This window comes from Scyliorhinus canicula, chromosome 14 (genome assembly GCF_902713615.1).
Source record: "Scyliorhinus canicula chromosome 14, sScyCan1.1, whole genome shotgun sequence".
Lineage (NCBI taxonomy): Eukaryota > Metazoa > Chordata > Chondrichthyes > Carcharhiniformes > Scyliorhinidae > Scyliorhinus > Scyliorhinus canicula.
The window spans coordinates 26172168-26184975 of NC_052159.1; the positions used below are offsets into that span (position 1 = coordinate 26172168).

Consider the following 12808-nt stretch of genomic DNA (forward strand, 5'->3'; position numbering starts at 1 on the left):
TTAAAGCTTTTTTTGAATACCATTGGATAATATTATATTCCTCCCTTTTCTCATTTCACTTTAAAATTTTTAGAGTGGCCAATCTACCTATCCTGCACATCTTTGGGTTGTGGGGGTGAAACCCACGCAGACATGGGGAGAATGTGCAAACTCCACACGGGCCGGGATTCGAACCCGGGTCCTCAAGCGCCGTAGCCAGCAATGCTAACCCCTGTGCCACCGTGCTGCCCTCGCCTGTTTTAATTATAAGACAAAATGGTAAACTGCAGTGTCTGTAATCGGGCCAGATATTCTTTCAAAAAAACCACTGCTGGGATTATGCGGCAGGTCTGGCAGCACCTTTTTGGAGAAAGGTGTTGAGATTTGGGACTTCTGACCTTTCATCAGAACTGGAAAATGTTGCAAATATAACGGTTTTGAGCAAGTGGAAGGGGATTGGGTGGTAGAAAGAACGAAAGGGAAGGTCTATGATGAGGTGAAAGGTGGGTGAGATTTAATTATACCGGTTCACTGTGGAATCTGGTGAAACCAAGAAGAGAAACCAAGAAGAGAAACAAAATGTGAAGTGATTTAGTTTGGTGGAGAAAAACTGAGAGACAATACAATACAGTGTACCACATTAGGTGTAGGTGCAGCAGGACATGGGGTTATATCATTGAATGTGGCAAGGCGGGCTGAAAGCATTTTCAATAAAACACATGGGCTTCTGGGCTCTATAATTGGGGCATAAGCAAGGAAGTTTCAGAAGCATGTGTATAACACTGGTTCAGCCTCAATTAAAGCCTCAACAGTGATTAAAATGGAGAGGTTGAGTAGACTGGGAATGTACTCGTTGGAATTTAGAAGAATGCGGGGGGGGGGGGATCTTGTAGCAACATATATATTTATGATGGGAATAGGATAGATGCGGGCAGGTTGCTTCCACTGGCAGGTGAAAGCAGAACCAGGGGGCATGGCCTCAAAATAAGGGGAAGTAGATTTAGAACTGAGCTCATGAGGAACTTCTTCACCCAATGGTTGCGACTCTATGGAATTCCCTGCCCAGTGAAGCAGTTAAGGCTCCTTCATTAAATGTTTTCAAGATAAAGATCGATTCATTTTTTGAGGAATACAGGGTTATGGTGTTCGGGCGGGTAAGTGGAGCTGAGTCCACAAAAGATCATCCATGATCTCATTGAATGGCGGAGCCGGCTCGAAGGGCCATATGGCCCACTCCTGCTCCTAGTTATGTTCTTATGTATCCAATTCTGGGCACCACACTTGAGGAAGGATATGAAGGCTTTTAGAGAGCAGGTGGAAAAGGTTTAATGAGAATGATTCCCGAGTGAGGAACTACAGTTGTATAGCTAAATAGATTGAAGAAGCTGGATCATGAGAGATCTGGACAGAGTAGAATTGGAGAAACTATATCCATTGGCGGAAGGAAGCATTCAGAGCCAGCAGACACAAAGGTAGTTTAAGGGAGGATCTGGAATGCACTGCCCGAGTGTGGTGGAGGCAGATTGAAGCGTTGGCTTTCAAAAGAGAATTGGATCATTTTCTAAAGAGAACATTTAAAGGACTGCAGGGGAAAAGGTAAAGTGGGGGCACTGGGTAAATTGCTTTTGCAGAGAGCCATAAATGGCTGCTTCCTGTGCTGTAACCATTCCATAACCAGACTGAAGAGATGAGGGTGCATCCCAGCAGAGGAGAACACATCTCTCTGCATACCTGGACTGGCTTGTGTGCTTTATTCTGATGTCAGAGAGGAATTTGGAGTGTAAATCATGCACTCAAACCAGTTTGTGGTCACTTCCATATCGCGCAAAGCATTTAGTAACTAAATTTGTACAAAAAATTAGATTAATGTCTTCCTCATTTTCTTTTGGTTTGCCTTGAAGCTTTAGCCTGGAGGATCTATTTCTTTGTGCATAAGCATGCACTCAGCACGCATCCATTAGGACTGAGCGGAGCCTGATTGCCTAGGACAGAATATCTGGCAATGAAGGAAAACGTGTCTCTGAATCAAAACCATGTAGAAACCCAATAGCCAAATGCTGAAATTTCAAAACCAATTCTGGCAGTATTCGATGTCTGGCAGGATCTGTGGAGAGTGAATCAGATTTAATGTTTCAAGTCGTTGATCTTCCATCAAAACTGGTAAAAGATCAGCATCAACCTCAAATGTTAACTGCTTCTGTCTCACCATGCAAGCTGCCAGATGTGTTTCCAGCATAGTCAGTCTTTGCAATATGGTACTTCACACATGTTCCTCATCTGTGGGTTAATCAGTGTGTGTAATATATCTCTCCTTCCTTCCTCGCCACCCCTTTCCATTTCTGTTATATGTATGATTATGCATGCTCTGTGTATACATACAGTGGTTATTTTTTTTTGTCTAATTGTGGGTCCTATAAAGTACCTTGGGACCTGTCTTATTAAAAGGCACTATGTACATGCAAGTTGTTAATCCTTTGCTTACTGTGCAAGGATTTAATGACATCTGAACTGATGGGTTCGGCTATATTGAGTTTTATTTTGAGCTGAAGTTGTATGCAGTACTTTTCGACTAAATTAATTTGCTCTTGGTAGGAAAACTGAAGAAGTACATAGCTAGCTGAAAGTATAGAAATGTTGCAATTGAGAACAGGAATATTCTTTGGCTATACAGCGTTGATAGTGCAAGAAGACCAAGTGTTGCTGTGTTGTAATCATTTTGCAACTGAAGCAAGGTGACTAGGACCCAGGTTTGGGTGAGTTGGGAGGATGACTGCAGAGGAAAGCGATTTCACCTGAGTCTGATGCATGGACCACAATCTTTCAGAGGAAGAAATCCGGAGAACCGTTTACAAAACTGTTGGGATGCTATAATGGACAGATATCATTTTTTTTAAAGTATTGAATTTGAGCTTTTAAGTATTTATTGGACTGAGATCAAATGGGCTGGAAAACCTACTTCCAAATTGACTGCATAGTTGGTGTTTGTTTTTGAGATTGGGCATTTTATTTCAATGAAGCATTGCTTAATTCCAGTTTATTTAATCCGGAAAATATGTTTAAGATTTGAATATTTCCTAAGCAATTGCAGCAGATCAAAGTAAGCATCCACTATTTTGAAGTTGCATGCCACATTTTTTGCATACTTTTATTTTTGCATAGAATATAAAGCAATATATTACAACTTTACCACTGTATATTGTGCAGCAACTATGATTTCAGGAATACTTCTGAATGTAAGATAGCTTTGATGAGTCATCCAGACTCAAAACGTTTGCTCCCTTTTCTCTCCACAGATGCTATCAGACATACTGAGATTGTCCAGCATTTTCTGGTTTTGTTTCAGATTCCAGCATCAGTAGTAATTTGCTTTTTTTAAAGGTGTTACCTCCATCATCTCCATAAAACCACAAGACATAGGAGCAGAATTAGGCCACTTGGCTCATTGAGTCTGCTCCGCCATTCAATCATGGCTGATATTTTCTCATCCCCATTCTCCTTCCTTCTCTCCATAACCCCAATCCCCTTATTAATCAAGAACCTATCTATCTCTGTCTTAAAGACATTCAGTGAATTGGCCTCCACAGCCTTCTGCGGCAAAGAGTTCCACAGATTCACTACCCTCTGGCTGAAGAAATTCCTTCTCGTCTCTGTTTTAAAGGATCGTCCCTTTAATCTGAGATGGTGTTTTAAAGGATCGTCCCTTTAATCTGAGATGGTGTCCTCTAGTTCTAGTTTTTTCTACAAGTGGAAACATCCTCTCCACGTCCACTCTATCCAGGCCTCGCAGTATCTTGTATGTTTCAATAAGATCCCCTCTCATCCTTCGAAACTCCAACGTGTACAATCTAGAATCTCAATTCTAGATTGCCTTTCATGAAGCTCAAGAAGGGGCATATGGGTAACAAAATATGTTTTTTGTCATGTTTTTTTTGTAAGAAGTCTTACAACATTAGGTTAAAGTCCCAACAGATTTATTTGGAATCACAAGCTTTCGGAGGGTAGTTCCTTCATCAGGTGATCACCAAAAGCCCATGATTCCAAATAAACCTGTTGGACTTTAACCTGGTGTTGTAAGACTTCTTACTGTGCCACCCCAGTCCAATGCCGGCATTTCCACATCATGTTTTTTTGTATGAGGTTATGTGCAACTTATTGCCTCTCCTTCAGGGTGGCTTGTTTTCCTACCATTTGCCTCAGAATAACCGAGATGTGTGAAGTGACCCGAGTAGTGCCTTTCATTTTAATTGTTTAAACAGATGCATGTTCTCTCCCCTGTCCAGTGTTTCACCAGATGACCTTGACTGAGATGGGGAACATAGTGAGCAATCCATGGCATGCATACAGGATGTCTTATAAAAGTTTGTGCTTGAATAAATTTGTTTTAAACTGGAATTGTATCAAATTTATGGTGTCCTTGAAATTTATTACGCGCTTGAAATATTCTGGCGCATGAATAGATTAACAAGATCATTTGCATTGAAGTTTGACGTTTATTGGGTCTATCGAAGTCGGAAGAAGGCCCCACATAATTTCACAGCCTGTGTAGAAGCGAGCAAACTGATCTGAATTATGGAATTGGCTAAGGATTTGCTCCTCATCAGTGAGTGATTGTAATGTGACGGGTTACTTCCATGTCAAATTCTGGGACAAGAGTAGTGTAATATTGTACTGCACAGCTCTGATGCTTGTACTGGAGTTTTAAATAGTTGTAAACATGCCTGCAGTCCCAGTGATGAAGCAACCTACCCATCAAGGGCGTTGGTTGTTTTGCTACATTTAAAAGGTGCTGTATAAATGCAAATTGTTCTTTATAATGTGTACATTGATTGTGTAGAACTTAGTGATGATTAGTAGACCTCTTGTGATGCTGATCGCTTAACAGTTATACATATGTTTTCTTTTACAGACCGGTGGGAATGCCACAAATGGAAAAAGTATACTTGCACAACCCCAGCACAGAAGATACAATCATTTTAGTATCAATATCAGCAACAACGTCACATTTTCATGCATCATTTTTTCAAAATAGGGTAAGAACTCTGTATTTTGGTTGCATTTGTTGAAAGAGCTGCAGGGGGGTAGGTCTTAGTCATGTGTGCACACAGTGAACATCTGAGATATACATGAAAAATGAAATGAAAATCGCTTATTGCCGCAAGTAGGCTTCAAATGAGGTTACTGTTGCCACATTCCGGCGCCTGTTCGGGAGGCTGGTACGGGAATTGAACCGTGCTGCTGGCCTGCCTTGGTCTGCTTTTAAAAGCCAGCGATTTAGCCCTGTGCTAAACCGACCACGACATATTCCCCACATTATGAAGTTAATCTGTAGCCAGAAAGTACCTTAAAGGAAAATGTGTAACTTTGTGGAAACTGTCTGCATCACTTGGCGGGATGGTTACATTTAAAAAAATTTTTTTTAGCAAAGCAATAAATTTGCTAATTGATTTTAGGGTCGATGGTTAGTGCCTTGTATGGCTTTCAGCATTTCATTGTGGAGGGATCATGTAGTTACCAAATGATACCGGGAAAGGGATGAAATATGGAGAGAAGGCATGGGAGTATTTCTGTTGGAACCAGGAAGACTAAGGAAATTTTATTGATGGCTCTCAAACGTACAACAAGGTGACTGGAGCATAAAATGTTTTGTCATGAATGACGATGGCCCCAAACCATTGCATTTGTGCAGAGTCCTGGGGAAGGTGGTTAGCTTTTTGTTGCTCTGGCGAAGATCAGATGCAGATTTAATGGGCAAAATGGTCCAAATTATTGTAATTGCTTTGAAGTACTGTTAAAACTAGAAAATGCTTTAAGTTTTATTACTAAAGGGATTTGGTTTACAGAAAGATAATGATTGCTCTTTTTCACTTGCATATTTTCATAACTAGAATTATTCATTTTGTTGGTTAGTCCAAAGGTTCATGTTTTTATCCCCATAATTAATTCAGCTGTGGTATTATATTACAGGGCACAAGAGAGGACAAATTTTGAGTGTACCAACTTTAATTTACTGTGCTAGTAATGGAGACATCTGTCAGCGTCACTATTAATTATAAAAGTTACGGTTCATCCAGAGGTCACCAGACTCTAAAATTTGTTTAATTGTGTTACTTATGTCATCTTTGAGATCTGAATATTGTAAGTGGATAGTTAGCAAATATTGTAGCACAAGTGAAGCACAAGAGACGGTGTTTATTTGGGAAGTGTTTTGTGCCGTTGTTCAATCTAGTCTGCCAACAATTGCTAGGTGTATTTAATGCCATTGTGGCAATGGCAGCCAAGTTGCACTAAAGAGATATACTCCAAGCATTTCCAATCTTGAAACATGGACATTTATCGATTTGTGTACAACACAGCATGCTTCTATATAATATGTTAGTTGATTGAATAATGTGTACATGTTCTGGAAGTTGCACATTAATGGGTTGTGTCCCTTTTTAGCATTTTTCATTGCAATATTTCCTATACCATGAGCTTTTGTAATGAATAATCTTGATATTTAGGTTAATGGAAATTTTGAAGGCTTGATGTTCCCTAGGTTGGTACATAATATTTAGATGATTCAATTTGCAAATTGATCAAATAATATTTCCATGTTTGCTTAAGGGCAAACGGGTGGCTCATTGCTGCCTCATGGCACCGAGGACCCGGGTTCGATCCCGGCCCCAGGTCACTGTCCATGTGGAGTTTGCACATTCTCCCAGTGTCTGCATGGGTCTCACTTCCACTACCCAAAAAGATGTGCAGGGTAGGTGGATTGGGCATGCTAAATTGCCCTTAATTGGGAAAGAAAGAATTGGGTATTCTAAATTTTACAAAAAAATTATATTTCTATTGGCGTGATAGTAGAGGAAGTATAATTTGGCAGGCAAGATTGAGATGGCATTATTCATGGTCCCTTACCAATGCTGACAAGTTACATTTAATAATTGTGCAAAATAGTATCTCTTTCAGGCCTCCACCCAACCCCTCCCCACTCTTTAGTGTGACACCATTCTTTAAGCACAATGCTTAATGTTGATATGAAATTCTAATTGTTTTGGCTGCAACAATAATGTCGTCTGGCTGATGTCATACCCATCACAAAGGAGATGGTTGTGGCTATTGGAGGTCAATCCTCTCTTTCCAGGACATCACAAGAGATCCTAAGGCTAGTGTACTAGGTCCAAACATCTTCAGCTGCTTCATCAATCAACTTCTTTCCTTCATAAGGTCAAAAGATTAGATGGTCAGCAATGATCATATTCAGCATCATTTCTGGCGACTTTTCTATGTCCCAATGCAGCAAGACCTGGACAATATCCAGTATTGGGCTGACAAATGGCAAGAAATGTTCACACTACACATGCCAGGCAATGACCATCTCCAACAAGAGTGCATCTAACCATCGCCCATTGACATAGTGGGGAATGCTCGGGGTTGCCATTGACCAGAAGCTGAAGTGGACCAACCACATAAATACTGGGGCTACAAAAGCAGGTCAAAGGCTAGGAATCTTGCGGTGAATAACTCCGCCTGTCCACAATCTACAAGGCACCAGTCAGGAGTGTGATACAGTACTCGTCACTTGCCTGGATGAGTGCAGCTCCAACCCCTCAAGGCAGATGGGGTTACTGGGTTATGGGGATAGGGTTGAAGTGAGGGCTTAAGTGGTGCAGACTCGATGGGCCGAATGGCCTCCTTCTGCACTGTATGTCCTATGTTCCAACAACATAAACCCGACACCCATCCAGGAAAAATTAGCCTGCTTGATTGGCCCTCCATCCATAAGTATCCACTAGCAATGTATAGTGTCAACAATGTGTACCACCGATAAGATGCATAGCAGGAACTCACAAAGGTTCTTGAGACCGCATCTTCCAAACCCACAAACAGTGCCATTCAGAAGGACAAAGGCAGCAGACATGTGGGAATATCACCACCAGGAAGTTGCCCTCCCAGCCACTCGCCATCCTGATTGGAAATATATTGCCGTTCCTTCGCTATTGCTGGGTCAAAATCCTGGAACTGCATCCCTAACAGTACTTTGGGTACACCTACATCTCTGGAACTGCAGCAGTTTAAGGCAGCAGCTTACCAACACCACCACTAGGACAATTGGAAGGGCAGTGAATGCTAGTCTAGACAGTGACGTACGCATCCCATAAAAGAATTTAAAAAAAACATTTGGTGACAGCTATACATATGTATAAACTAATTAATATTTTTGATTTTTGCCTAGATTATTCCACCAGGAGGAAACACATCGTTTGATGTCGTTTTTCTTGCGAGAGTGGTGGGAAATGTAGAAAATACTTTATTTATTAATACATCACTTCATGGGGTATTTACATACCAGGTAAGAAAGAATCCTTATGTTTATTTTAGGTAGGAGATCATCTAGTTGGATTCAAACTGCAGTGCAGTATACAAAGTGTTGTTTCTTTTGCTCGCATTCTCTGAGAGCAAAGCCATTTTATGAGCAAATGTTTACAACCGCGTTGCAACCATGAGGTATTTTGTTTTTAAACAAAGGGCCTTCCTTTTGGCAAAATGGATTTGATGAGAGTCAATTAAAGCTTGCATATCTTCATTTTATTAATCTATAGTGCTTCATATTTATTGATTTGGCTGTTATTGTAAAAGATCAAAACTTCATTTTTGTATCATTTTATTACAGGTATTTGGTGTTGGAATACCTAATCCCTATCGCTTGCGCCCTTTTATAGGGGCAAGAGTTCCTGTAAATAGCAGTTTTTCACCTTTAATAAATATACACAACCCTCACAGTGAACCTTTACAGGTAGGTCTGTTTGTCCTTTTCACTGAAATTGTGCTACACAAGATTGGGAATCTATAAAATCAGGTGTGAAGTCCAGGTTTTTGGTCTTGAGTCTCTGGTCTTGGCCTGGCCTTCCCGGGAGGTGACAACTTCAACTGTTCAGTAGTTCCTGACGAGAGAAGTGGAATGGTCTGGAGAACAGTTTCCACAGCAGGAGCATTGCCTTGGTGAATTTACTTCCCAGTGCAATAATATCTCTGTTATCAAGGACACTAGTGTAAACAATACCAATTCCAACATTTTCAAGTGATTTATAAGGGAACAATGAAATGCAATGAAAATCGCTTATTGTCACAAGTAGGCTTCAAATGAAGTTACTGTGGAAAGCCCCTAGTCGCCACATTCCGGCGCCTGTTCGGGGAGGCTGGTACGGGAATTGAACCGTGCTGCTGGCCTGCTTTAAAAGCCAGCGATTTAGCCAGTGTGCTAAACCAGCCCCTATTGTGCAAGGGAGGTAATTTTTTTTTCTTGATGTCTAGTTTAATGCAACAATTTGCATCTGATATAATTATTCCTTGTAAGTAACTAAAATAGCCTAATTTTTCTCGAGTTAAATTATGGGCAGCACAGTAGCACAAGTGGCTAGTACTGTGGCTTCACAGCGCCAGAGTCCCAGGTTCGATTCCCCGCTGGGTCACTGTCTGTGCGGAGTCTGCACGTTCTCCCCGTGTCTGCGTGAGTTTCCTTCCACAGCCCAAAGACGTGCAGGTTAGGTGGATTGGCCATGATAAATGTCCCTTAGTGGCCAAAAAGGTTAGGTGGGGTTATTGGGTTACAGGGATAGGGTGGAAGTGAGGGCTTAAGTGGGTCGGTGCAGACTAGATGGGCTGAATAGCCTCCTTCTGCACTGCCCTCCTTCTGCACTGTATATTCTATGTTCTATTAAAGACTATCAACAGGCAGGACTGTTCCCTTCCAGTTGGGGAACACTTCAGCAGTCAAGGACATTCAGCCTCTGATCTCCGGGTCAGCATTCTACAAGGAGGCCTTCAGGAGACGCGACAACGCAAAATTGCTGAGCAAAAACTTATAGCTAAGTTCCGCACGCATGAATGCGGACTCAACCGGGATCTGGGATTCATGTCGCATTACATTCGGCCCCCACCAACAAGCCTGGACTTGCAGAGGCCTACCGACTGAACTGGCTTGGGACAATTCACACCTCTTTAACCTGGAGTTACCTCTCTCTCTGCATCTTTGATGATTTGATTGCCTGCAGGTGCTCGCATTCCGGGGCATCTCTGACTGTGTCTATATAAACATTTCTGGAACAAGCCTTTCCATTCACCTGAAGAAGGAGCCGTGCTCCGAAAGCTCGTGTTTGAAACAAACCTGTTGGACTTTAACCTGGTGTTGTAAGACTTCTTACTATTAAAGACTAGCATTTATATAGGGCCTTTTTATTTGACTGGGATGTCCCATAGCATTGGTAATGTAGGCAGCCAATTTGGGCACAGCAAGGTGATAATGATCACAATGTTATTTTAATGATGTAGATAGGAGGTCAAATATTGCCAAGGACACGGGGGATAACCCCTGCTGTTCTTTGAAATAGTGATGTGAGAAAATACCTTTTCTCACAATGAGTGGTTGGAGTATAGAACGCACTCGGGGCATTCAAGAGAGCGTTAGATTGTTTGTTTCTTTCAAGTAATGTACAGGTACAGAAAATGGCAGGGGACTGGCACTATGCCATAATGACATTTGGAGAGCCGGTGCAGAGGCTGAATGGCCTTGTGTTGCGCTGTTGTGTGTCATAGCACCTTTTGCATTGACCTGCCCGCCAAGGAAGGCACTAGACTGAACCTGTGCTCGGATGTCGAGAGTGGCACTTGAACCCACAACCTCCAACTGAAGTGAGAGTGCTACTGTTAGAAAAACAAGGGTAGTTTTAAAATATTTATATTTGTGTTGGTAGACATTAGAAATAAAGTACAGTTTTCAGTGTGTTTTCGCTGGAGTTCAGAAGCATGAGGGGGATCTCATAGAGACTTATAAAATTCTAACCGGATTAGACAGAGTAAATACAGGGAAGATGTTACCAATGATTGGTGTGTCCAGAACTAGGGGTTACAGTCTGAGGAGTCGGGGTCAACCATTTCGGACAGAGATAAGGAGACATTTCTTCACAGAGTGGTGAGCCTGTGGACTTCATTACCAAAGGAAGTAGTTGATGCAATAACTTTAAATATATTCAAGAGGCGGTTGGATATAGCACTTGGGGGGAATGGGATAAAAGGCTATGGGGAGAAAGCAGGATTAGGCTATTGAGTTGGATGATCAGCCATGATCATGATGAATGGCGGAGCAGGCTTGAAGGGCCAAAAGGCCTTCTCCTGCTTCTATCTTCTATGTATCTATGTTTAACTGGAAGGGTGAAACCTGTGGTTTGACTTATGCTGAACAAAGGAGTGTTTGTCTGTGATTCTATTATGTGCAGAGAGGGCTATGGCATGAAAAGTAAATAAACCAGTGGTGGCTTCTTAGCAACTGGGGCCTTGTAGAGTGGAGATGCTTTTAAATTTTAGTTTAGCTAATTTGGTTGCAGTTGGAGATCCGTAGTAAGAGAGAAGGCAGCTCTCTCAGCTCTGCTAGAAGCAGTTAATTTTAGAAGGCGAAAGAGGGAACATCTCTCTCAGCCTTGCTAGAAGAAAATCCATACTATGGAGTAATAGGAAAAAACAGATGTGGAAAGTACAGCTAGTTAAGGAAACTAGAGAAAAGAAGAATTAACGGAGAACCAGAACAGATTACTGTTCAGGAAAATCTGATTTGAAAGGTCATTGGATCGTGAGAGGCCAGACAGATATCTGCAGTAGTGCTAAGGTTTGGGAGAAAACACTACAGTTTGGGAGACATTATATGAAATAATTGTGGAAATAGGTGGCTGGATCTTCGGAGTTTGTATAAAAAAACAAGGAAAAGTGAAGGGAGAGGTGTTAGACCCGAAAGCGAAATCTTGATGGAAGCAGCGGAGGGAAAGCATAATTTAAAAGAAGATTTGAAAATTTGACTTTTGAAAGTGGAGTTTGAAATCAGTGGTGTGGAAGCTGGAGTTCCGTGAGACAAGGTGGCTCACAGTATAACATCATCTGGGGGGATTTTGAGGAGAAATCCAGACTTTTACTTGGGTTTAGAGGGGAGTTGCCTTACCAGAGTTACCTTGTGTGCTTAAAAGGAATGTGTGTTAATGAGACCGTTGTAGATTAGGAAGTACTTTGTAATCCATGTTGATCTTAAAATTTTTGTTATTGTTGAACTAAAGAGGAGTAAAAGAGTATGGTATCATCTAATTTTTACACGTTTAATGTTTTTTTTCTTTAAAATTAATTAGCAGTCCTGTGCCTCTGTTCCTCCACAGTTTATAAGAAAAAGTAAGTAGTTTAAAAAAAAAATTAAATGTACCCAATTCATTTTTCCCAATTCAGGGGCAATTTAGCATGGCCAACCCACCTATCCTGCACATCTTTTGGGTTGTGGGGGCAAAACCCACACAAACATGAGGAGAATGTGCAAACTCCACATGGGCAGTGACCCAGAGCCGGGATTGAAACTGGGACCTCGGTGCCGTGGGGCAGCAGTGCTAACCACTGTGCCACCGTGCTGCCCGAGAAAAAGTAAAATTTGGGGTCTTTTTGAGCCAGGGTTCCATTCAGGGGTCATCCTGTCTAGTTATGACACCAGCTGTGCATTTGTAACAACTGGCAATTGACAAATCAAAAAGTAGCATCTACACTAACTGAGCATGATCTAGTAATTTTAAGATAGGTTTAGTCTTGCCAGTTGAAGTTAGGATCGGGATTTCTGATTAGCGGAGCCGCAAAGTGGGTGAGAAAATGGCAGCTGGAGCAGAATAATCGATTTAAGTAAAGTGTGAGGAATGGAGCCAGTGGAGTGGGCAAGGAGGCTCGAAAAGCATTCAGTGCAGGCTGCAGACGCTGAATCATAAACTACCCGCCCCGCGATTGCAGCGAGCAGACTTGCTGGATCGCTTCCTCTGGTTGGCCTGGG

At 41.7% G+C, this 12808-nt stretch overlaps 1 protein-coding gene across 1 annotated transcript in view; it reads left to right on the forward strand.

Moving 5' to 3' along the window:
* Positions 1–12808, forward strand: part of tmem131 (transmembrane protein 131) — a 190050-nt gene that overhangs the window by 103477 nt on the left and 73765 nt on the right. Inside the window, exons 5-7 of the mRNA XM_038819000.1 lie at positions 4886–5009; positions 8198–8314; positions 8636–8758. Of these exons, the coding sequence (XP_038674928.1) occupies positions 4886–5009; positions 8198–8314; positions 8636–8758 (364 nt within the window). The remainder of the gene's footprint in view (positions 1–4885; positions 5010–8197; positions 8315–8635; positions 8759–12808) is intronic.